Source organism: Symphalangus syndactylus, chromosome 22, assembly GCF_028878055.3.
Source record: "Symphalangus syndactylus isolate Jambi chromosome 22, NHGRI_mSymSyn1-v2.1_pri, whole genome shotgun sequence".
Lineage (NCBI taxonomy): Eukaryota > Metazoa > Chordata > Mammalia > Primates > Hylobatidae > Symphalangus > Symphalangus syndactylus.
In genome coordinates, this window is record NC_072444.2 from 19,983,119 (window position 1) to 20,008,923 (window position 25,805).

Genomic DNA, 25,805 nt, shown 5'->3' on the forward strand with positions numbered 1-25,805 from the left:
AGAAAATGGGGAAACACAAGAAATGGGTCAGACGCGCATGGGCCCGCTCACGTCCTTTCGCTCCCAGCACTGCTTTTGTATGGTCTCAACGCTCATTCTGAGCCTCCTTGGCAAATATTTTTTAGAGACAGGGTCTCATTGTCTCACCCAGGCTGGAGTGCAGTGGTACAATCACAGCTCACTGCGGCCTCAAACTCCTGCGCTCAAGTGATCCTCCCATCTCAGCCGCCCGGGTAGCTGGGACTACAGGCGTGCACCATCATACCCAGCTAATTTTTTAATTTTTTGTAGAGACGGAGTCCTGTTATGTTGCCCAGGCTGGTCTTGAGTTCCTGGGCTCAAGTGATCCTCCTGCCACGGCCTCCCAAAGTGCCAGGGTTACAGGCGTGAGCCACCACACCCAGCCGAGCTACCACATGTGGCCTGTTTCTTACTGGAAAAGAGAAGACCCGGAGCCAAGTCCTGGCTCAGGCCCTCAGCATCCTCAGGAATGAAACAGAGATTGTTGGGGCCTCAGGGCCCCTCACACCCAATCTGAGTTCACGTGCAGCCTGGGATCTTCCAGTAGGGGGCGCAGCCGGCCCAGAGTCCAGGAGCTCCTTTCCTTCCTAAGCCTGTGGGAAACGCCTTGGACTGAAAACTTGGGGACAAAAAGCTAAGAGTCTGGAGGGACAGGTCCCAGAAGGGCCAGGGCGCTCGTGGGGCCCATTCAACTGGGCTATGAGATGCCGCTTGAAGCCTGAGGTGGGAAAGCCACTGTCCCAAGGCCGGAACACAGAGTCCCAGCCCCAGCTCCGTCACTGGGAGATCTTGGGCAAGGCCCTTTGCCTCTCTGGGTTTCATTTCTTCATCTGTTACCTGGAGAACTGCAGACCTCACGAAAGTGAAGTCAGATGCCAAAAAGTGCATGAAGATGAAAATGCTTTTGTCATCACAGAAGAAATATAGCATTGGGAAGGTTTTTGTTTGTTTGTTTGTTTTTAAAAAAAAGGAATCTGACCGGTAGCGGTGGCTCACGCCTGTAATCCCACCACTTTGGGAGGCTGAGACAGGTGGATTGCCTGAGGTCAGGAGTTCGAGACCAGCCTGGCCAACATGGTGAAACCCCGTCTCTACTAAAAATACAAAAACTAGCCAGGTGTGGTGGCACACGCCTGTAGTCCCAGCTACTCGGGAGGCTGAGGCAGAATTGCTTGAACCTGGGAGGCGGAGGCTGCAGTGAACCGAGATCGTGCCACCGCACTCCAGCCTGGGTGACAGAGAGAGACAACATCTCCAAAAAAAAGAAAAAAAAAAAAAGAAGAAGAAGAAGAAGAAGAAGAAGAAGAAGAGGAGGAAGAAGAAGAAAAGAAATCTGCTCAGAAACGACTATGCTGAAAAACTGCGAGCTTTGGTCATCAGAGACCTCTCTGCAAAATGGGGCTAATAATAAGCGGACAGGTCGAGTAAATAAAACAGCCACAGAGCTCTTGGCAAAGTGCCTGGCACATAGCACACACGCAGCTGAGAGGAGTAGGCCGTCACTCATGGTGGCTCTGGGGGAGCTTGGGTGTCAGTCCATAGACCCAGGGCCCCCCAGCTTCACCCCACAGGAAAGGTGGGGTGCGAGGGGTTGGGGGCAAAAGTGTCAGCCAAAGAACAAAACAGATGTGCCAAAGCTTAGTGGGAGATGGGTCCCAGAGCAGGAGGGAACATGAGGCTATTTTTAAGCAAAAGATAATGGTAACTAATGTCTTTAGAGAGTGGAGCAGCTGCGAGCTTCAGAAGGCCAGGCTGATTGTCCTGTTACTGCAGTGGAGGCCCCTCAACTAGTGACCAAAGAGACAGAGTTCTCAGCGTAGCCCTGAGGAGGAACCCTGGCAGCACATGGCAGGTCCACGCCTCCACAGGGCTGAGCCGTGCACCCGACCACCTCCATCCTCGGTGTGCCATGGCTCCCAGCGGCCCTGTGCAGACAGCAGGGTGTGAATGATCACTCCTCCCATTAGACAGATGGGAGAGACGTGGCTGGCCACAGTAGACAGTGAGTGGGGCCGGGGCTCCACACCACCTTCCGTTGAAGTCCCCGCCATCTACACATATAGAAATATCCTCTCCAGTGGAGACAGAGTCACAGAACTCTTGTGCCTGTGTGCAGCCCGAGGGCCAACTTCAGCTTTCAGGGACCACATAAGGGTCCCCTCATGCTTCCTGCTCAGTGTCCTCATCAATTACCTCATGGAATCCACGCTACCACCCTAGGACTGGCTATTAGTGCCCCAGTTCTACAGATGGGTCAACTGAGGCCCAGAGAGATTGGCCAGGACCCTGCATGACCCTCCCCAAAGGCCTGTGAGCTGGAGATTTTCCTGCTTTATATGAAGAAGCCAAGGCACAAAGGCACAACGCCCTGTGCCCAAATCAATGGCAGAGCTGGCCCGAGCTCCTCTCCAAGCTCCTGCTGAGCCCACATCAGCCCCAGGCAGGCCAGTGCTAGGACCCTCGGCAGGCATAACACTAACAACAACAGCAACAGCGGCCTGTGTGAAGAGCGTCTCCAAGAGCCCACCCTGCACTGAGCTCTTTGCAGCCTTGTTGCAATTGATCCTCCCACAGCCCAGCATATGGGGATCCTGGGGTGGGTATTGTGGTCCTCATTTGCAGGCTCAGAGCTAGGGTGCAAACACAGGCTGTGTGACACCCAGGCCATGAACATGCCACATCCTCCCAGACCCTGAGGACAGTGAAGACCGGGGCCAGGGACTTAGCAGCTTGATTGAATTCAGGTGGGAAATAGGCCAAATGGGTTAAACAACAACTGAGGCCCCTCAGCTGCTTAGACCTCCCAGCTCTGGGACTTTCCTAAGACTCCTTTGCCTCCTAATACAGTGGGAATCCATCGCTCCCTGGACTCAAGTGAGCTACAAACAGGAAAATGTGCTCAAAGCACATCCCAGGCTTGCTAAAAGGATAAGCATATCCTTGGCCCGTGTGTCCCCGTTCCTAAGACAGGAGTCAGGAGTGTGGCTCTGGGGCCCTCGGGCCTTGCCGTGTTGTCTGTGTGTCTCTCCTATTGTGCTTTGTGCTGCTCAAGGATGGTTAGAGCTGCCCCATCAGACTCGGAGCTCCTCAAAAGCAGGGGCTGTGCTTCCCCATTGGACGGAGAGCCCCTGAAAACAGGAAGAATCGCATAGTAGGAAAAGAAGTCGTCTGTTCAAATCCTGGCTGTGTGCTCTGGGGCTGGTGATTTAACCTCTTCATCACGGGAGCCATAAATAAGCCTGGCCCTGCTGACCTCACGGGGTCGTGGGATCAGTGGGAATCAAATGTGCCTCATCTGTCATAAAATGCCACTCAAATCCTCCTGGGGTAAGGGACAGAGCATTGAACTTGGGGTCAAAATGACCCACATTCAAATCCTAGCCCTGCCTCTGCCGTTCCCTTGTCTGTAAAATGAGAACGTAACATCCCAAATCAAAGTCTTGAAGCCGTTACATGATTGAAAATATGCTTGGCCTAACGTGTTCAAGCAAAGACAGCTCTTCCTGTTAACTGGCAATGAACAGTCCTCTCTCCCATCAGGTGAGTTCCAGCAAGACTCGCCCCAGCCCCACCCCATCTCCCCTCTGCGGCCACAATCGCCTGCCTGCCTGCCCACCTCAGCCCTCAACCCAGAGCAGGGCGCAGGGCTTTGCAAAGCTTTATCTGCTTCACCCGTTGAGTGTAACAGTCTGTCATCTTCCCCAACAGCCCCGGAAAGCCTGGAGTATGGCCCCATTTTCCTGAGGGAGAAATCGAGGCTTGGAAAGGTGATTACCTGCCCGGGGACCCACAGCCAGAGCATGGCCCTGCCCATGATGCCCAAGCCCTGCCCGGCCCCAGTGGCCACACCCTCAGCCATCTCCAGATTCTCCCCAATGACTACAGTTGTTTCTAAAGACAAGAAGGAGGCGCACTTGGCCAGGTGGGGACAGAAGGAAACAGAAGGAGACAACCCTCCCTGGTCCCAGCCTCCCTCCCCTGTCCCCAAGAGAAACAGGGAAGCACTGCAGACATCGTACCGGGCTGATGCGCATCTGGGCTCTCGCAGGGGACGTCGTCATAAATCACATCCTCTTCCAGGGCGGGGAAAGTGAACCGGTCGACTGGGAGGGAAGAGGGGAGAGAGAGCACCAATGCCGGCTGTGGCAGCCTGGCCAGAGGTGCTGCAGATGACATCAGGACTGCAGCAGCTGGTGGCACGCAGCACCCTCCTTTCTGCCAGCCCAGCCCAGCCCTCAGCCCCGCCAGCTGCTCTCAGGGGATGCCGGCTCCCTCACTTCTCCCCGCCTCCCCACCCCCTCCAAGGCGCCCTCCCAGTGACCGCACAGACCCCACCTGGCTCCCTGCTGCCCGCAGGCCTGCCCATCTGGCTAATGGACAGCTGCTCCCGGCCCCTGCAGGGAGCATGATGCAGTCCAGCACCTGTGCTCTGGCCCTAGCATCCTCAGTCACCCAGGACCCCAGGGCTAGCCTCTCGTCACTGAGCAGTGCTAGGATTTGGAAAACCAGTCCCCACCCCTGATGGGAGCCGGTCCTCGACCCACAGGCCTTCCAGGAAGAAGTCACGAAACCCATTGGCCTGTGATGCTTCCCTAGGTCCTGGGGCCCCTAGAGCCCTGTCAGAGCCCCCTTTTCCTCCCCACACCAGCTCCCAGGCCTGCCCACCTCTCTGTAGGCCCCTAGTTCCCACCCTCAGACTTCCTGTCCTACAAGACCACGATAGCCTCCCAGCAGGCTCCACCCCTGCCCACCTGGTCTCCTACACTGCCCCCACCCCAGTGCAACGGGACTGAAAGGCAAAGGCAGCCACATCACTGGCCTTCCTTCTGTGGTTTCCTATTGCCTTGAGAACCTTAAGCACTGCCTCTGGAGCCCTGAGGAGCTGCAGGGCCCGCAGCCACACCTCACCCCGTAACGCTCCCCCACACCCCACAGATGAGGCCCTTGCTGCTTCCCGGGAGTCAGGGGTCCTCCTGCCCTCAGGCCCTTGTACAAGCTGGCTCCTCTGTCTGGGACCCTCTTTCCCCCACCCCTGCTGCCTCCCTCTCTTTCTGCAGGGCTCTTCTGGGCAGGCACCTTCCCATGGCAAGGAGTCTGGTTCTGTTAACAGAGGGACCTCATTCTGGTCCCCAGGGCACTCCCACCACTGGGCCGCTCTGGCCTGTTGTGGGAACTTCGTAAGTTTTGGGGAGCAGATGAAAAACTGGGTGTCTCAACTGATCCTGGATCTTGGCTCTTGGGGGCAGTGGTTGGTCCTCCAGGGCCACAGCAGCCCCCAGTGAGGATGAACCCTGGGCTCACAGGAGCCCACATCAGCTCTCTTGGGTTAGGGCAGACTAGGATATCCTGGAGCTTGCTACCTGGGGTGGGCGGTGGGCCAGAGGGGAGACTTACTGCGACGGGAACTCTTCCGCTTCCAGCTGGAGTGCCGGGCCCCGGAGAAGGCTGTGTCCGCTGCATCCCCATTGCTCACCCAGGCTGGCACCCTGTGGGCAAGAGACGGCACTGCAGAGGTGTCCAGAGGTGGCCCCCAGAAGCCTCTGGCAGCCCCTCACCTGGTCAGTGGGACATGATGGGCAAAAGTGGGCTGAGGGCCAGGCTGCTGGGGAGACCTGAGGTGGAGTTGGCCTCAGACAAGCCCCCAGGCTCCTCATCTTTAGAAGGCATGCACAAGGCTGGGCCGGCACTTCACGAGAGCATAAAGATCAACCGTGTTCACAGTGATAAGCACCTAGCACTCTCCGCAAGGGAGCTGTCTCGTCTCTCCCCAGTGCAGACTCAAAGGGAACCTCCACCTCTCCACTCTCCCACATAAAACAGAAGGGGCAGGCTGGGGGATCCCTGCCTCTTGCAAGAAACAAGGACTTGGCTGGGCACAGTGGCTCATGCCTGTAATCACAGCACTTTGGGAGGCCGAGGCAGGTGGATCACTTGAGGTCAGGAGTTCGAGACCAGCCTGGCCAACATGGTGAAACTCCGTCTCTACTAAAAATACAAAAATTAGCCAGCCGTGGTGGTGCATGCCTGTAGCCCCAGCTACTCAGGAGGCTGGTAAACAAGAATCACTTGAACCCAGAAAAGGGAGGTTGCAGTGACCCAAGATCATGCCACTACACTCCAGCCTGGATGACAAAACGACACTCCGTCAAAAAAAAAAAAAAAAAGGAAAAAGAAACAAGACTTGCAAAGCTGCAAAAGACTATATGTGGGAGGTAGAGCTTAGTCCCTCATGCACACTTGAGGATGGACTGGCCCAGTGAATCCCTTCCACAGAGCAGACATGCAAATGGGAAACAGCAGAGAAGCCAGGAGACACATCCCGAACCAAGAGACCCAGGTGAGCATGTGTAGAGACGCCACGCAGGTGCCATGTGTCCTGATATGACATCATGAAATGGGTACTTCACCTCCGTGGTGTTTTTATCCAAAACCCATAACCCAAGTCTAATCATGGAGAAAACACCAGACAAAACCAGAGTTGGAAACATTGTACCGAATACCTGGCATTACTCCTCAAGACTCTTTTTGTTTTTTGGTTTTTTTTTTTTTTTTTTTTTTTGAGATAGAGTCTCACTCTGTCGCCCAGGCTTCAGGGCAGTGGTGTGATCTCAGCTCACTGCAACCTCTGCCTCCCGGGTTCAAGCAATCCTCCCACCTCAGTCTCCCGAGTAGCTGGAATTACAGGCATGTACCACCACACCCAGCTAATTTTTGCACTTTTGGTAGAAATGGGATTTCACCATGTTGGCCAGGCTGGTCTCAAACTCCTGACCTCAAGTGATCCACCCACCTCAGCCTCCCAAAGTGCTGGGATTACAGGCGTGAGCCACCGCACCTAAACATCACTCCTCAATATTCTCAAGGTCATGGAAATCAAGGAAAGACTGAGAAACTGCCACAGGCTGGAGCAGGCTACAGAGACATGACAGTTAAGTGCGATGTGGGATCCCAGATTGGATCCTGGGTCAAAAAATGAACATAAGTAGGAAAACTGATGAAACCCACACAAAATCTGTTTAGTGAATGGTAATGTGCCAACATAGGTCTCAGCTTTGACAACTGAGTACCACACAGTGCCCAGGCCGTGTGAGGTGGTCATAGCAGGGAAGCTGGATGAGGGGTATGTGGAGCTCTATGTACCATCTTCAGAACATCTCTGAAAATCTAAAGCTAGCTGGGCGCGGTGGCTCATGCCTGTAATCCCAGCACCTTGGGAGGCTGAGGCGGGTAGATCACAATGTCAGGAGATCGAAACCATCCTGGCTAACACGGTGAAACCCCGTCTCCACTAAAAATACAAAAAATTAGCCGGGCGTGGTGGTGGGCGCCTGTAGTCTCAGCTACTCGGGAGGCTGAGGCAGGAGAATGGCGTGAACCCGGGAGGTGGAGCTTGTAATGAGCCGAGATCGCACCACTGCACCTCCAGCCTGGGCGACAGAGCGAGACTCCATCTCAAAAAAAAAAAAAAAGAAAATCTAAAGCTATTCTAACATGAATTTTTTTTAAGTCCAGGTTCAAAAAACAAAACAAAGACCAAAGACCACTTATGCCAACCTAGAGGGCAGAGGCCTTAGACTGTCAAGAGAACAGCACCATTGCCAAAGAATCAACTTGAACTTCCTGGCACCCGAGCCTGTAGCAGATGAAGAGTAGGACAGTGCAGGGGAAGAGGGAGGGGAGGAGGCTGCGAGGAGGGATCTCTGCTGTTGAGCACCTCCTGTGAGCCAGGCCCTCTGCCTCACCTTCCCAGCACCACACAGGATCCTGGCATCTTCTACATTCTGCAGGCAAGTAGAAGAACCTGCCGAAGATCACCTGCCAGGGAGTGGCAGGGCCAGACCATGAGGCCAGCTTGCCTGGCTCCCAAGCTGGGCTCTGAGATGGAGATGGCAATTCTCCCATCTCAGGCTTCCAAGTAGCTGGGACTACAGGCACACGCCACTATGCCCACCTAATTTTTGTATTTTTAGTAGAGACTGGGTTTCGCCATGTTGGCCAGGCTGGTATCAAACTCCTGACCTCAGGTGATCTGCCCACCTTGGCCTCCCAAAGTGCTGGGAGTGAGCCCACAAGCCCGGCCTGCACATTTAATTTTGCAGGAACACACCGGAGGCAGGTGTTGTTACCCCTATTCTACAGGTGGGGAAACTGAGCCTCACAAAGTTTCAATTACCCAAAAATCACTCAGCTAATTAATGGGAGCTGGGATCTTACACTACCTCTACCTGCAAAGCTTCTATTGTTTCAACCAGACCACCTGGAAGTCGGGAACTTGCATGTAGATTCACCTACATCACAGGCTTGCTGTGGCATATGGTTACCTCAACTCTTACCTGTTTAGCCACCATTTTATTAAAAAAAAAAAAAAAAAAAGAGAGAGAGAGAGAGCAGTAGCCCTTGGCACACTCAGAGGCACAAGTTCAAGTCTCCATCTGCTATGGTATGAATGTCTATGTTCCCCTGACAAAAAAGTCCATGTGTTAAAATCCTCACCCCCGAGGTGATAGTATTAGGCGGTGGGGCCTTTGCAGAGGTGATTAGGTCATAAGAGCAGAGCCCCCATGGGTGGGATTAGTGCCCATATAAAAGAGGCCCTAGGGAGCTCCTCTGCCTTTTCCACCATGTAAGGACACAGTGAGAAGGTGCCATCTATGATCAGGAAACGAGCCCTCATCAGACACTGAATCTGCTGGCACCCTGATCTTGGACCTCCCAGCCTTGAGAACTGTGAGAAATAAGTTTCTCTTAGGCAGAGCGTGGTGGCTCATGCCTCTAATCCCAGAACTTTGGAAGGTTAAGGTGAGTGGATCACTGGAGGTCAGGAGTTTGAGACCAGCCTGGCCAGTATGGTGAAACCCTGTGTCTACCAAAAATACAAAAATTAGCCAGACATGGTGGTACATGCCTGTAATCCCAGCTACTCAGGAGGCTGAGGTGGGAGAATCACTTGAACCTGGGAGGCAGAGATTGCAGTGAGCTGAGATCGTCCCACTGCACTCCAGCTTGAGAGACACAGCAAGACTCTGTCTCAAAAAAAAAAAAAAAAAAAAAAAAAGTTTCTCTTGTTTATAAACCACCCAATCTATGGCATTGTGTTACAGCAGCCCAAACAAACTCAGACACTGTCCAAGAGAAAGCGTAACACCCAGCTCCAAGGCTGCAGTGCGCTTTCACCGAAAGAATGCAGTTTAACCAAGAGAACACCAGAGAAAGCACCATGTAAACTGTAAAGGTGACGTGGAGGTGGGCAGAGGCACCACTGGGTGAGGTCAGGCAGCTTCAGGAGGGATTTGGAAACACCTTATGAGCCGACTCATAGGCAGGGGGAGGCTCCTCCTGGCTGCACCTTATCAAAACCCAGTGAGCAACTGGCCCAGGTACTGGCTCTGGTGTCCTGGGCTGGGGAATGGGGGTCCCCACAGCATACAGAGGTCACTTCCTGTCCACCCCCACTACCAAAGTCACCTGACCAGCAAGTGGCACAGCAGCAGTTTGAACCCCGGTGATCTGTCTGTAAAGCCTTGCTCTCAGGACCACCTCCGCTGCCTCCCTAGACTGGAGCAGGTGTTCCTCCGGCCGATGAGATGGGGAAAGGGCTTCCCAGGCAGGGGAAGAGGAATAAAGTTGGGGAAGCAGGGACACGAGCAACGTTCCAGCTCAAGACACGCATGCAAGGAGGGCACAGCAAGAAATGAGGCTGGGGGCGCCTCCTGTACCCATGACCCTCCCTGCTGCCTGCTAAGGCCCCGGACCCACCCTGTACCCAACCGGAGCAGCCTCTCCCAGCCGCTGTCCATGGAAGCCACACAGGGCTGCAGTGTCTAATTCTCCCTGTGAACAAACACTCCTTCAGGGGCCTCCGGGTCATAAAAGAGCCATAAAAACCAATAAGAGGCAATTATCTCACCCTTATCTGAGCTTCCTGCTCTCCTAATGCCTCTCAGCTTGCAAATGAGAGTAAGGCCAGCAACCTGAATGCAAAGGAAAGAAGCTGAATCCATGGAGAGGGGTGCGAGATGGGGAGGAAAAGGCAGACAGACGCAGAGGCAGGGAAGAGAGGAAAGGACCCCTCCCAGCACCCCAAAGCAGCAACCTACATTGCTGGCAGAGGAGTTCAAGTGCACCAGAAGGCCACCTGGTGCGTTTCTGGTCCACAGAGCTCCAAGCACCTTTGTGCCCCACCTCTTCTTTCTCCAAAGAGCAGCAGGGCAGGGAGGGGTAGGTCCCCGTGTGCCACCACGCTTGTCTTTTTTTTTGTATTTTTAGTTGAGACAGGGTTTCACCTGTTGGCCAGGCTGGTCTTGAACTCCTGACCTCAGGTGACCCACCTGCCTCGGATCCGCCTAGTACTCCCAAAGTACTGGGATTACAGGCGTGAGCCCCGCGCCGGGCCCCCAGCCTATTTTAAAGATAAGAAACCCCACTCCAGAGAATGGCACCCGCCACCCCTGCAGGGGCTGGTACAGGCCCCAGTTTCTCCGTGAAGCTCCAAGTGTCCCTTCCCAAAGGCTGCACCATGTGGGTGGTCAGGGAGGAGACCCCCAAAACCAGAACAAGCTAAGGATTCCTGGCCAGCAGGGTCCACCCGCACAGGCATTCTGAGGCCCTTGCCAGGACAAGGCATAACAAATATGAGAAAGGAAAGAATGTCACCTTTGGGGATGGGACTAGAAAGGACTGGAATGATATTTGCCTTATAAGGCCTCAAGGAAAACCCAAGCTGCAGCACAGGGAGGGACAGGACAGGAGAGTTTGCGTAGGACAGCCCCACAGAGTGTCACCGCCCGCCTCGGAAACTCACCCCAGCATGATGGCCCGATCAAGAGACACAAAGGAAAGGGAAGAACACGCAGCCCAGGTTCAGCCTGCTGCTGGGTCTCTTTTTGGCCCTGGCCACTTGACCTGGTTGTACAGCATGTCAAAGCTGAGGACCTTAGAGAACATCTGGCTTGGCTGCCCACTAGAGTCAGCAGGGCACCCCTAGAAGATGTGGGTGCCAGGGCCCCTGCCCCAGAGACTCTGACTGTTGGTCAGGGGTAAGCTCCCTGCGGGCTCCAGCATGCAGCCAGGGTTGAGAACCAGGGCTCTGAGGCGTGAGGGGGGAAGCAGCAAACACTCCGGGGCCACAACCTGGGATATGACTGTGGCTCAGCCACTTGGCTGTGTGCACCGGGACAAGTTACTGAATGTGGACCAGAGTGAAGTATCAGTCTTACTTCCAGCTGTGAGGATTCAGTGAGATGATGCAGATAAAGCACTTAGCATTTCTCTATGCCTCAGTTTCCATAGCTACAAAATGAGGCAATGCTACCTCCCTCGAAGGGTTCTGGTACGGAGTAAATAAAGAAGTCATGTAAATCCCCTGGCACAGGGGCTGGCACGTGGTATGGCATCGTGTGTGCTGCTTCCCTGCCCCCTCCTTCCCTCCGCCTCTCCTCGAGGCATGGGGGCCTCACCTGCATGTGTTCCCTCTTCCCTCTGTGGCCGCCCATCCTGCGTACAGAGGGCTTCCAGGACCCAGTGTGTCTGTCCTGTGCCACCCCACACATGGTCACAGATCCCCTTACTGGATGAGTAGACAGCAGTGAGAAGCCCCCCAGGGGAAGTCTCGGAGCAGCCCTCAGGTGGCATCATATCACAGACCTCAGCAGGGAGTGAGCATCGAGGCCTCTGGGGAACCATCTCCCATCGAGGCCTCTGGAGAAGCATCTCTGTACAACTGACCCCCACACACATGCTGGGCCAAAGCCCAGCCTCTGGCCTCCTGCTCTGTGGCATATGCACCTCCCTCCCTGACATCTCAGGGGCCCCAGGGCTGGGTCAGACCCAGAGAGACCCTGTACCCCCGGCAAGAATGTATCGAGAGCCGTGTGGGTTGTTGCAAAACAATACAAGTTCCCCTGGGGAAATGCTCATGATATGTAATTAGCTTTAAAAAAAAAAAAAAAAAAGGTGAGCCTCGAAACAGCATGTGCAATAAACCACAGTTCTACAAAAAAAATTATGCATACTTGTATACGTGCCTAGCAAAGAAGCTGGACAGAAACACACCATGGTAGCATTAAAAGTTGCTTTTAGTCTATCATTTTCTGTACTTTCTAATTTTTCTACAACAAACTGTATTTTTTTAAAAAAGGAAGAGAGAGAGGGAGGTAGGGAGGAGGGATGGACTGATGAGCATCTCAGGTAATGCTAAGCAATGCATTGGCCAGGGAGGGGTCCCTTGTGCCTGGAGTCAGCCCCAGACAGATCCGCACCCTTTGGGGACAGTGACAATGAGCAGCTCACCGAGTAAGCACCCAATCTCTCCCATCTCATTTCATCCCCACCAACAGTGCCATCCGGTGAGTCTCATCACCCCACTTTACAGAGATTAGAAACTGAGGGGGCCGGGCGCAGTGGCTCACACCTGTAATCCCAGCACTTTGGGAGGCCAAGGCAGGCAGATCACTTGAGGTCAGGAGATTGAAACCAGCCTGGCCAACATGGTGAGACCCCGTTTCTACTAAAAATACAAAAAAAATTAGCCAGGCATGGTGGCGGGTACCTGCAATCCCAGCTACTCGGGGGGCCGAGGCAGGAGAATCACTTGAACCCAGGGAGCAGAGCAGAGGTTGGAGTGAGCCGAGATCACGCCACTGCACTCCAGCCTGGGCGACAGAGACTCCATCTCAAAAAAAGAAAAAGAAAGAAAAGAAAAGAAACTGAGGGTTAGGCAGAGAAGCCAATGAGCACTTCCTGGGTCATGCAGCTAATGTGTAGGGCAGGCAGGATCCAAACCAGCTCTGTGTGGGAGACGGCAGCACCAGAGGGGTTAGAACTTAGGTTCTGGAAGCCAGCTGGGGTTAACTCTGGCTCTGCCCATCTTTCTCTGTGACCTTGGGCTGATGTCATGTCCTCTCTGTGCCAGTTCCCGCATCTCTAGAATGCAGATTATATCAGCGCCTGTCCTGTGAGAGTGTTGCAGGGATGAATGGCATTGGGGAGGGAAAGCTCTCAGAGCCCAGCGTGTAAGAAGTGCTGGGTACATTCAGGCCATTATGATCTGGCCCTAGAGCCAAGCACACACACAGGCACGTAAAAATAACACAGCCTGGCAGAGCATGTCGGCCCCCATCGCAGTCACGCAGTAAAGAGGTGCTGGGTGAAAGGACAGGAAGACGCAAGGGAAGGGCAGGGGAATACCGGCCAGTCGGCAGAGCACCATCCTAGATGCATAGAGAGGGCCAGAGAGGAAGAGCAAACAGAGCCCCTGGCCTGAGGCTTTGAGCCCAAGCACCACGCCTGCCAGCCCAGCCCCACAGACAAGTCACGCCTTCTCCCGGGTCTGGTCTGCAAAATGGTGCCCACAATAATCTCCTCTTTCCGGGGCTGTCGTGTTAGTTTCCTATGGCTGCTGTAACAGATGACCACGAACTTAGTGACTTACAACACAAATCTATCCTCACAGGTGTGGAGGTCAGAAGGCCATCAAGGGGTTCGCAGGGCTAAAAGCGAGGTTTCAGCAGGGCTGTGCTCTCGCTAAAAGCAAGGTTTCAGCAGGGGCAGCTCCAGGGGAGAAGCCAAACCCCACCTTTTCCAGCCTCGAGAAGCCACCTGCATTCCTTGGTCACAATCCCGTCCTCCATTTCTAAGGCCAGGAGCGTGGCATCTTCCCACCTCTCTCTGACTCTGGCCCTCCTGTCTCCCTCTTGTCACAACCCTTGTGGTGCCACTGGGCCCACGGATAACCCAGGGTCATCTCCCCATCTCAAAACCCCTCATTTAATCACATCTGCCGAGTCCCTTTGCCACGCAACATCACAGATTCACAGGTGCTGGGGATGAGGATGCAGAAATCTCCAAGGGGTGGAAGGGCCATGATTCTGCCTCCCACAGTTGTGAGAATCAAAATGAGGTGTAAACTGTAAAGTCCATGCACGTGTAGGCTGTTAGTATTGTTGCACCATCTCTGTGCCAGGCACTGGGATAAAAAACAAGTGAGGCAGAGTCCTGCCGCTGCAGGGATACAGGGAGGAGCATCACAGGATTCCTCGAAGGCATATTTATACCATAAAGAGATGCGCCAACCAGGTACCCTGGATGCGCCTTTTTCAATGAAGAGGCTGTATGGGTCCTCAAAGGGCCTGGGATCCAAAGGTCCTGGCTCTGAATGGAAACTGGGAGCCCTTGTTTCTACCCTTGGAGGAGGAAAAGAAGGAAAGAAAACACAAAAACCAGCTTTTCCAATTTAGGGATTTGGCAAGGGAACTTTAGAGAAAGATTTTTAATGGAAAGGAGGATCTGGTCCCCATAACCCTCCCATGAGGGACTCCACGGGCGGAGAGCCGGTATCTACCAGGCCTCACGTCCCGCATGGACCCTGCGAGACAAGACACAGGAGGCTCAAATGCTCTGGATTTGGGAAATAGCACATATAAGAAGCCCCGGATTCCAAACAACTCCAGACTAGGTCTGCGGCAATCTGGAAAATCTTGAAGATTTCCTCCGGACACTGCGGACCCACTCCGGCCTTGCTGACCTGCCCTTCTCACGAACCCCTATGTCCCCCACACCCAGCAGTCTCAGAAGCCACAGGCCACCAGCGCCCTGTTTCCATCCTGTGCCAATACTGCTTCGCTGAGCCTGGTCTCCTCTTGGCCTGATCCTCTCAGTCCCTGATACATCCAGGGAGGATGAGTGTCCTTGTCCTCTCCCAGAATCTGACTGCCCCATCCCTTCCCCTGGCTCCAGGCCCCAATGAGAGACACTAGCCAACAGGCAGTACAACCATCTTATCCAGAAAAGCCCAGGAAGGGGTAGGCCAGGTACCTTCAGGGAGCCCATGAGAATCCCTGCGACCCGGGCCAGGAACCAAAACCCTGACCCACAGAAAAGTGCTGAGGCCACAGGGGCATAAAGGCAAAACTAAACAGGAAAAGCAAACAACTCCAGAGGGGGCCGGAGTCCATGGGGCTATTGCACTCAGAGGTGAGGGGTGCAGGCCTGAGTCCAGGAAAAACAGGAAACCAGTGATCTGCGGCACTCAGGTTTCCCAGACACTGCTGGGTACCCAGGGCTGCTCTTTCAACCACGACCCCCGCAGCGAGAGCTCAGGGTGGACATGAGTGCACGTGCTTCAGAGTCCACCAGGAGAAGCAAACCCTGTGGGCCCCAGTGACAGCTTTGAGGGCAGACAGGCCTAGTCCCAGCCCTGCCATTTACTAGCTCCATGAGATTTGGGTAAATTACTTCAGTTCTCCAAGCCTCAGCTGCTCATCTGCAAAATGGGCATATTCAATAGTCCCTGTCTTCTAGGGCTCCTAGGGGTACAAGTAATAAGATAATATGGGCCAGATGCAGTGGTTCATGCCTGTAATCCCAGCACTTTGGGACACCAAGGCAGGAGGATTGCTTGAGCCCAGGAGTTCAAGACCAGCCTGGGCAACAGAGTGAGACCTCCCTCTCTACAAAAAATATAAAGTTAGGCCGGGCGCGGTGGCTCACACCTATAATCCCTGCACTTTGGGAGGCCGAGGTGGGTGGATCACCTGAGGTCAGGAGCTCAAGACCAGCCTGGCCAACATGATGAAACCCCGTCTCTACTAAAAACACAAAAAATTAGCTCAGCGTGATGGCACACGCCTGTAATCCCAGCTACTCAGGAGGCTGGGCAGGAGAATCACTTGAACCCAGGAGGCAAAGGTTGCAGTGAGCTGAGGTGGTGCCACTGCACTCCAGCCTGGGCAACAAGAGCAAAACTGTCTCAGAAAAAAAAAAAAAAATAGCCAGGCGTGGTGGCACATGCCTGTAGTCCCAGCTACTCAGGAGGCTAAGGCAGGAGAATCGCTCAAGCCTGGAAGGTCGAGGATGCAGTGAGCCATGATCACACCACTGCACTCCAGCCTGGGTAACAGAGTGAGACCCTGTCTCAAACAACAACAAAAAGAGATAATGTACACAGAGCACTTAGCACAGCCTATGGCTCAGCACAGCACCATCAGCACCAGTGAGGTCAGGTGACTCTAGCCATGTGGCCTTGGGCGACACAACCACTCTGCGCTTCCCTTCCCTGGCTTCTGTCTTGGCCTCTACAGCTGCCAGAGTCAGAATCCAGTAGAAACCCTATTGATATGCCATTTGTTTGGGGGTAAGGTGGTGGGGTAGTATTCTTTGGTTGGTTTTGTTTGTTTGTTTTTGAGACAGAGTCTCGCTCTGTCACACAGGCTGGAGTGAAATGGCACAATCTCGCCTCACTGCAACCTCCACCTCCCAGGTTCAAGCGATTCTCCTGCCTCAGCCTCCCCAGTAGCTGGAATTACAGGCACCGGCCACCAGGCCCGGCTAATTTTTGTATTTTTAGTAGAGACAGGGTTTCATGTTGGCCAGGCTGGTTCTTGAACTCCTGACCTCAGTGATCCACCCACCTTGACCTCCCAAAGTGCTGGGATTACAGGCATGAGCCACTTCACCCGGTCTGACATGCTGTTTGTTTTCTCCTTGCTTCCATGGAGACACAGACCCTCCTTGTCCTTCTGTCCATCATTCGTTCAACAAAGACGTCTTTGGCACTCACCCTGTGCCTGCCACTGTGCTGAGCCATGAGGTTTGGCAGCAAACAAAACATCCCCCTCCAAAAAATCAAAAAGTCCCTGTCCCCATAGAGGCAACTGCTGGTGGAGAGACACACCTGCACACCCTTCCGCCCTCACAGGATCTCCGTGTTGGGGGAGCAAAGAGCTGGCTCTTTTTGCTCTGCTCTCATGTCAAGGGAAGGGACCTCACCAGGAATCACGCACTGGGCACTGCCGCACAAGGCTCCCCAGGAGGGACCTATGGAACATTCCACCGACTGCTTAGACGCCACTCTCCCAAGAGCTCAGAGATCATCTCTGAGTGGGCAAAAGTCTTTCCTCAAAAAATGTACACACAATCGGATCATTCCTATGAAGCCAGCCACACTGTCTCATCAGGGACCAGGGCATGAGCTCCTGGAGGCAGGGAAGCACAGTGGCCAAGTGCCTGGCCTCTGTGTCAGAGGGGCCTTGGTCTCTGTTCTGAATGAGCATCTACTTATCTACATGGAACCCTGAGCACATCACCTAACTCCTGGGGTCCCCAGGAGGGTAGCTTGAAGGAAGTGAGTGTGCTGACCACCCTGTGTGCCAGCCTTGTACCTCTGCTCAGGGCTTCCTCAGCGGGCACTCCCCCTGCCCCTCTGCCATCCTGAATGGAGAATTTCCACTCACTTGCTGAGCCAGGACCTGGCCCAGAAGTCTTCCCTGATGGCCCCATCCTTGCTCCCCTCCAGTCAGTGTCCCAGCTCCCTGGGCGTCCGTCTCTGTCCCACTCTGACACATCTGCATCTCCCACCAGACTGAGTTTCTCCACAGCTTCACCCCTGGCCCACCCTGGAGATATAAACCCTTGGAAGATTGCAGCCATCACGGCCCTTCCCAGCCCAGGTGCAGGACGAATGGCTGCTGATTCATTTCAGGTCCCTCATCAGGGAGGAGAGGCTGGCCCCTAATTCTGACCTTAATTACATAGTAGCAAGCTCAGCAGAAACCCTCCCCAAGTCCACCCACTCTGGACAGCAAATGAGCACATGAAGGACTTCTCCTCCGGGGGCCTGGGCCTGCAACCTCCTGCATCTCTGAAACCTCCCGTTGGGTGACACCACCCTGAGAATTAGCCCCTCTTGCTCAGTTTGGGGCACCCCAGGAAGACAAAGCAGGGCTCAAACATGCCTCCCCTCACCAGGGTAGTGAGGATTTAAACTCGGGGTTCCAGATGCTTGGGCCACTCATTCGGAGCCTAGACCCCTCCACGGCTTAGGCAAGGAGGCTGTAAGCACCTGGTCCTGAAAGGCTGCAGCTCCCACCACCTCCAGTCGCCCAATTACCCTCCAACCCAGGCCTAACTTGCCGAAGACAAAGAAGAACTGTGATAAAAAGCAAATGCCTCGATTAGGCACCTACCACGAGGCTGGGCATCTTACCCGATGGCCCATTTTACAGATGAGAAAACCAAAGGGGGACTTGACCGACATGAGGACCTGTGGCCAGTGTGGGGGCCACAGCCAAGACGCAGGCCCTCACCCCAACATCCAGGCTCCTAACCACTAGGCTACACTGCCTCTGACAGGCTCCCAGGCACAGAGGGCAGGGTCCCTAACAGCAACTGTCACAGGAATGGGAATGATATTAGCAAGACAAATGGCAACTGCAAAAATAATTACAATGGGCTGCACCCCCCAACCCTCAAACCCTCCCAACCTCCCCCACTACACACAGACACACACACACACACACACACACACACACACACACACTGGGGACCCTCCAGCCATTCGCTTCTCCAAGACAAACCCAACAGAGGGGGTGCTCTCATTGTTTCCCTTTCAGCCTTGAACAGACTGACACTTGGAGAGTTTCTGTGACTCCTCCAAGGCTACACAGCTAGGAAGGGACAGAGGTAGGGTTTGGAGCCAGGCCTGCCTCCTGCGGTTTCAGAGGTTTGTGGGCAAAATAAAAGTACCATGAGTTTCTGGAACTGACCTCTTCCCCCAGGGCACAGGGCCTCAATGAAATGCTTTCCTCCTTAGCCAAAGACCAGTCGGGTCCTCTGGGCCTCAGCTCCACCCCATCCCCACCCACTGCCCGGTGTCTCCCCGTTTCCAACCGCCAAAGCAAAAGAGCAAGGTTCACTTACTCTGTGCCGGGTGGGGCAGCTGCTGGGTCTAGGTCTGCAAAAGAAGAGCAGACAGAGAGCCTGTGAGGCCAGAGGCTGGCCCCAAGCACTCGGGCCTTCCCCGCCCCTTTCCCAGCCTCCCCAGGGGCGCCGCAGACAGGGCCTGGCCAGTCTGGGTGCCTGCTGAGCCCCGCCTCCCTCCCCCAGCCCTGGCTCAGTCATCAGCTCCCCTACCTGGCCTGCACCACCCCCACCCACCCCGTGGCCCACTTCCAAACTCCAGCCAGAACCCTCGGCAGCCACCCCGCCTGCTCTGGGCCTGCCCTCCACCCCCAGCTGCTCCAGGAGCCCGCTGTCCCCAAGCCTGCAGGAAGTTCCAGCTGGTCCAGTCCCCAGATTCTCTCTCAGATAACAGACTCTAAGAGCCCAGAAGCTGCCATTTAACACCAGCTTATCAGGGCCCTCCTGCCCCCCAGGGTTGCCAGCTCCCCAAGGCCGACAGGAGAGGGGACCTCTGGGAGGCTGCTCTTCTGGCTGGTGTGGATTCTTTAGGAGAAGCTGCAGGGAGGACTTCAGAGACACAAGCTCTGGGCAGCAACTGTCTCCAAAGCAAAACTCAGGCCAACCACTTCCATTTACAATGTGCCAAAGTGCGCCAGATGTTGCAGGAATGCTAGGAATTTCCAGTTCCCAAGGGAAGCCATAGACTGCAGCTTCTTCCCACTGGCTTTTCCCTTCCTGCTTTCTGGGGACAGCGGAGGGGCCACCAGGCATCCCTGAGAGCCTGGAGCTTCCGCCCAGTTCTCTATGCTCCCTCTAGCCCCAGGACCGGAAGTTCCCAGAAACATCTTACCAGTGACAGGGATGGAGTCCAAGTGGATCAGTGGGGAGTCTGTGTCCCTCTCAGAAGCAAGGCTGGGGACGCCCAGGGCTGTGCTGGTGTCCTCTTCATCATCACTGTCGTCAAACTCAAAGGCCTCTCCTGGGTCGTCCTCTGCCTCGGAGGAGGGACCTGGGGCTCCTGGAACCAGCCGATCTCCTGGAAGAGACGAGGAGTTGGCCAGGCTGCAGGATCTCCGAGGTTTGGTCAATGGAGAGATGGCTGGGGTAGGTGGGCATGGGCTGGAACTGGGTGAGCACCTCGGGTCTGAGCCAGGGGATGAGAGCCATCAAACTCAAGCCACATGGCCCTACAGTGCTGGTAAGGCCGGGGGGAGAGGGTTGGGTTAGGTCTCTAAGCAAGTGGCAGTTGAGGGAGGGAAGGGAGTGTGCTCCCGGGGTGAGCCTGTGCACCTCAGTACTTCAATGTGTATCTTTCCTCTTCTTATTTCCTGTTTCCCTGTTTTGTGAGCAAGGGTTCTTTTTAAATGTTTGTATATGCGTGAGCACAAGCTTATTATATGTTTCTGTGTTCATGTGTCTGTGTGCTTTGTGTGTGCAAATGAGCACAAACAGGCACATCCTTCCAGCTGCACTTTATTTGGTATGTGCAACAGCGTGAAACACAGCTGCCTGGGAATGCCTGGGCCTGGAGACAGCCAGCTTGCAGGTACTAGGGCACAGACTGGCTGGGGCAGGGAAAGGCACCAAGCTCCCAGCATGGAGGTCAGCTTGCTAGGCCTCATTCCCTGCTGTTCCCCTCCTGGGGGTCCCCCTTCATGACTATGAACTCCTGTCCTCCTCGCCCATTAAAGCTCAACTCAAACAGAGAGACCCTCCCCGCCTACCCTACTACAGGAGGCGTGGCCTCTCCTTCTCTGCCCTTGCCCCTTGTTTGTACCCCCCACCAAGCTCGGATCCCTGGGAGCAGACATCTCACCTGTCTGTCCCCTCTACTGTCGGGTCCTGGACTGGCCCAGACTAGGAGCTCAGCCACTTTTGTTAAATGAGTGAAGGGAGGAATTCTCTATCGTAGACAGCACGAGAAGCCATTTCCAGCCATTTCACCACATGGAGGTTCCCCAGTCCTCTTCCTAGAAGACTTTCTTCCTAAACTCTGGGCTGAACGGAACTTCAGGAGTTCAATAACTCCATCCCCTACCTTATGCAAACCCACTGCAAAACCAACAGGCAGTTTGGTTCTGTTTTTAAACATCTGCCAAGCTGACCACCCTAAGCAGCCCTCTCGTGGGCACATGCCACACAGCTTAGGCATGAGCTCTGTGCTCACATGGCCCTGTCTGAGCTCCCTGCTAGCTGTGTGGTTCTGAGCAAGTCACTTTGCCTCTCTGAATCTTGTTTTTCTCTGCAAACTGGAGAATAAAAACAGCACATTCCCCACAAGGCTGACATGACCATCAGCTGAGCTGCAGCTCAGGGTTTCTCGACCTTGGTAAAACTGGTGCTTGGGACTGGATGATTCTTTTTGTGGGTGGAGAGGGGGGCTGTCCTGTGCACTGTAGGACGATTAGCAGCATCCCTGGCTTCTACACCCTACAGGCCCAGGGGACTCTCCAGCTGTGACAACCAAAAATGTCTCCACACATTGCCATATGTCCCCCTGGAGGGTAAAATCACCACTATCAGAGAACCAGTGGGTAGGAGTAGCCCTCGGCACAGTGCCTGTATATGTAAGGATTATGACAACAACAGCCTCAGATCCTTGAGGACAAACAGGATTTTCTAGCCCATGGGTCTGCGGACCCAGCTCTACCAAATGTTCAATAAACATTAGACGGATGGATGAGTGATGGGTGAGGAGGTGGCTGGCACAGAGAGATGGACAGATGGGCCAGCAGATGAACAGATGGACAGATGGACATATCTGATTCCAACAGTCTCTTGGACTAGAAAAATCCAATCACTCCCCTACAATGACCTGGAGGTTCCCAGAGCATAATATTTTGGGAGCAGATGTAGGAAACCCCTTCTTCAGCTGCTTGACTGCAATGGACGCCCAGAGCACGCCCTCCCTCCCCAGAATGAGAAGTACCCAACTTCCTCTGAGGTCGCAGAGGAGGAGACACAGCCGCTCCTCCTGGGCTTTGGGGATCCCACAGGCCAGGTCAGCAGGGGTGGACTCTGGGCAGCGATGTGGCCTGTAGAGCAAACTCCTTCCCCAGGTGTCAAGAAACAAGTCCTGAGAGAGCCTGAGCTGTGCCCTGGGCAGCTTCCTGATCCAGCCTCGGGATCACCTACATTTACCCAAGACCCCAGAGACAGAAGCAAAGCAATGTGCCCACAGTCAGCAGCTAAGAGGATGGGGATGGACTGGAACCCAGCTCCATTCACCCTCCACACTCTTCTACTAAGCCCTCAGACATTCTGCCCTGCGCTGACATAAAGGGCTCGGGTGGGAGCTGGATCTGTGGTTTTCAGATGCAGTTCCCAACCCCTGGTAGCTCATAAGTTCAATTAGGGGATTCCCAATCAGCATTTCATTCGGTGTTTGGATTGGTAGCTTGTTTTGTTTCAGATGTTTCTAAACATTGTATTCTAATATTAATAAAATCATATGGGGTATTCTTTTTGATATTATAATACCAAATAAAATACATTTGGTATTGAATTATTTCCGATGTTTAAAAAATAATGTATTGTGATACTAATGAATTCACCTTGGTATAATTTCGATATTGGTTTTGACACTTCTGTTTCAGTTACATATACACATTGGGTAGGGGGGTGTGTGTGTGCACGCACACGTGCACATGTGCGTAGAATCTTCTGCTCATCCCTTGCTCCCTCCACTCCAGCCACATTGATCTCCTTCCTGTACCACAAATGTGCCAGGCATGCTCCTGCCTCAGGACCTTTGCACTTGCAGCCTCAGGGCCTAGCACATTCTTCCCGCGAGTATCTTCTCCTGCTCTCCCCTCTTTCAGGTGTTTACTGCACATCATCTCTCTGCATGCTGTGGCATCTCTACTGCACACTGCCACACAGACCTGCTGAGACTCCCAGTTTGCCCTGCCTACTTTACCTTTCTCTATGGCTGCCATATGCTATTTGTGTTGCTGTCTGTCTCCTCTACTCGAATATAAGCTTCACGAGGGCAGGTATTTTTGTCTGTTTTGGTTGCTGTTGCATCCTCAGCATCTAGTGCAATGTCCAGCATATAGTAGGCACATGATAAGCATTTGTGAAACACACACACACACGTACCCCTGCTGTCATGTCTACGGGTGGCAATTTTCAAAGTTTAAAACATAGGTTGGGTGCTGTGGCTCACACCTGTAATCCTAGCACTTTGGGAGCCTGGGGCGGGAGGATGGCTTCAGCTCAAAAGCTTGTGACCAGCCCAGGTAACATGGTGGGACCTTGTCTCTACTAAAAATGAGAAAATTAGCCGGGTGTGGTAGCATACACCTGTAGTCTCAGCTACTTGGGAGGCTGAGGTGGAGGGATCACTTGAACCCAGGAGTTCAAGGCTACACTGAGCCATGATTGTGCCACTGCACCCCAGCCTGGGTGACAAAGCGAGACTCTGTCTCAAAAAAAAAAAACAAAAGTAAAAATTTTTGGATAATTTTAAAATCAGCTGGGTGTGGTGGTATGTGCCTGCAGTCTCAGCTACTCAGGAGGCTGAAGCTGGAGAATGGCTTGAGCCCAGGAGTTTGAGGCTACAGTGAGCCATGATCACATCATTGTACTCCAGCCTGGGTAACAGGGCAAAATCCTGTCTCAAAAAAAAATTTATTAAAATACTGGAATAAATGACCACAAAGTCCCTACCTGCTATTTTGGGGGTACCAGATACAGGCCCATCCTGACTTATACAGGGTTTTCTTAGCCTCTCAGTGCCCACTGGTCCTTGCCCAAGTGAATCTGCTGGGCAGGGAGTGGGGGTGGGGGTCTCCCTTTAGACATGGATGGTGTCACTACAGTGACTAAGGTTTTAGAGTCAGACCACCTGGGTTCAGCTCAGACTCCAGCTCACCCAGGTACCAGCTGGATGAGTGTCAGGTTATTTGACCCCCTCCCAGTTTCCAGATCTGTACAATGAGGACAGTAACAGCAACTACCTCACAGGGTTGTTGGGAGGATGGAATGAATGAACATAAATAAAGCACCTGGTGCAGGGTGTGTGCTCACCAAATGTTAGCTCTTCTTACGATGATGATTCTGCTTATTATTATCACCATCGTTACATCATCACTGTCATATTATTACCACCATTATCACTGTTATTATTATGATTATAGCCTTGTCATAGCCCAGTCCCTGCTGCTGCTGCTGCTGCTGCTGCTGGGTGAGAAGGGCAGTCCCCTCCAACTCACAGGCAAGATCCAGCCTCGGGCAGCCCTGCCCACAGCCATGTCCAGGGACTCAGGTCACTTCTACACCTTCTTTTTTTTTTTTTTTTTTTTTTTTGAAATGAAGCTCACTCTGTCACCCAGGCTGGAGGACAGTGGTGCAATCACGGCTCACTGCAGCCTCGACCTCCTGGGCTCAAGTGCTCCTCCCATCTCAGCCTCCCAAGTAGCTGGGACTACAGGTATGCGCCACCACACCCAGCTAATTTTTTTTTTTTTTGCATTTTTTGTAGAGACGGGGTTCCACTGTGTTGTCCAGACTGATCTCAAACTCCTGAGCTCAAGCAAGCCTTCTCAAAGTGCTAGGATTACAGGCGTGAGCCACTGTGCCTGGCCTACACCTCCTCCCTTTAAGAGTACAAATAGCTTCAGTTACCTATGCACGCAGTGAGCAGCTCCCAGCATCCAGTGGGCAGGGAGGGGGAAGGAGAGGTAAGACACAGTCCTGGGGCTCAGGGTGGGGAACTGTGAGCTCCCCTCCAGAGCTCACTGTGAGGCTGACAGGGCAGAGCCAGCAGGAGAAAACCTAAAACCTCAGAGACTGAGACGGTGCCAAGAGGAAGGGGCTGGGGCTCTCTGGGGCTTCAGGAAGGGCTTCGAAGATGAGGCTGCCCTTGCACTGAGCCTTCAAGGATGAGAAAAGGCCTGACAGGCTCCAACTGAAGTGTGGATTCCAGGCAGAGGCCACAGCAAAGACAGAGAACAAACACCAAGTGCCCCAGGGGTGCTGAAGACACACGCAAGGATGAAGAAGGTCATTAGACGGTTGACAAGGTTCATGGGGAATCCCCTACTCAGGAATTTGAATTTAATTTGGGAAGGTAATGGGAAGCTCTCAGAGAATGAGAAAATGGCAAAGAGCTGGGTTCACCCAGATGATGCTAGCCAGCAATATTAGAAAGAGCTGGAACAACAAATATTTGTCAAATGTTTGCTGAACAGAACAGAATTGACTTAGTCATAAATTTTTTTTTCTCACTCCCCATGTTCAGGTTCAGGCCTCTTGGTGGAGAGAGGAAAGGGAACAGGTGCCCATGGCAGCAGGGGCGGGATGGGGCAAGGCCATGCATGCTGGGACCCAAATCCCAGTCATGAATTGGGAGGTGAGATGTGCTTGTCCCCAAGGCAGCCTTCTATCCTGCCCCCGGGCAATCAGGCATTGCTCCTTATCAGAAGGAAAACTCAGGAGGCCCATCCCAGCACAACTGAGAGCTGAAGGAAGCCATTCCTAACCGCCTGCACAGGTGGCACAGCCAGAGCTGGTCACTCATGCCTCTGATGTTCCTGGACACACTCAGTCCTTGTGAGAACCAATAGAAGCGAGTCCAGGAGGCGGGAGACCCTGGGAAGCCACCCATCGCCACAGAGAAGACAGGTCTGCTGTGCTGCTCCCCACCCCAGAAGAACCCCAAGGCTCAGGGAGGAAGAGATGCATCATTTGGCTCTGCCAGGGGTGCAGGGCATGGCACACGCTGTCTGTCCTGCTGACACCCACGATGATAAGCACTCCCGTCAGTGAGCAATTGATTACCCCATGCCCATGCCTGACATATATTTAAACCTTGCAACAGCCCGGGAGGGGGTGTCATTGTCCCCATGTTTACTGACGATGAAACTAAGCCACAGAGACAACATGTCACTTAACCAACCCCACAGTCTAAGTGGCAGGGTCGGGATTCAAACTCAGATGGGGCTGATGACAAAGCCCTCACTCATTACCATCTGCAATTCTGCCTCTCTCATAGTGGTACAAGAGGACAGGAAGCTGCCGCCGTGGGTGAAACAGCCCTGGGCCCAGTTCCTCCCAGGTGGGGCCTGGATTCCACCTGCAGCATCTGAGGCCCCAGTGCCATGATT

The 25,805-nt window shown here is 53.7% G+C and overlaps 1 protein-coding gene across 6 annotated transcripts in view; it reads right to left on the bottom strand.

Moving 5' to 3' along the window:
* Positions 1-25,805, bottom strand: part of ARHGEF10L (Rho guanine nucleotide exchange factor 10 like) — a 159,927-nt gene that overhangs the window by 91,647 nt on the left and 42,475 nt on the right. For all 6 annotated transcript variants that reach the window (XM_055260735.2, XM_055260736.2, XM_055260734.2 and 3 more), the window contains exons 3-6: positions 19,547-19,732; positions 18,715-18,748; positions 5,416-5,507; positions 4,041-4,124 (exon numbers count right to left, since the gene is read on the bottom strand). In XM_055260735.2, the coding sequence (XP_055116710.1) occupies positions 4,041-4,124; positions 5,416-5,507; positions 18,715-18,748; positions 19,547-19,732 (396 nt within the window). The remainder of the gene's footprint in view (positions 1-4,040; positions 4,125-5,415; positions 5,508-18,714; positions 18,749-19,546; positions 19,733-25,805) is intronic.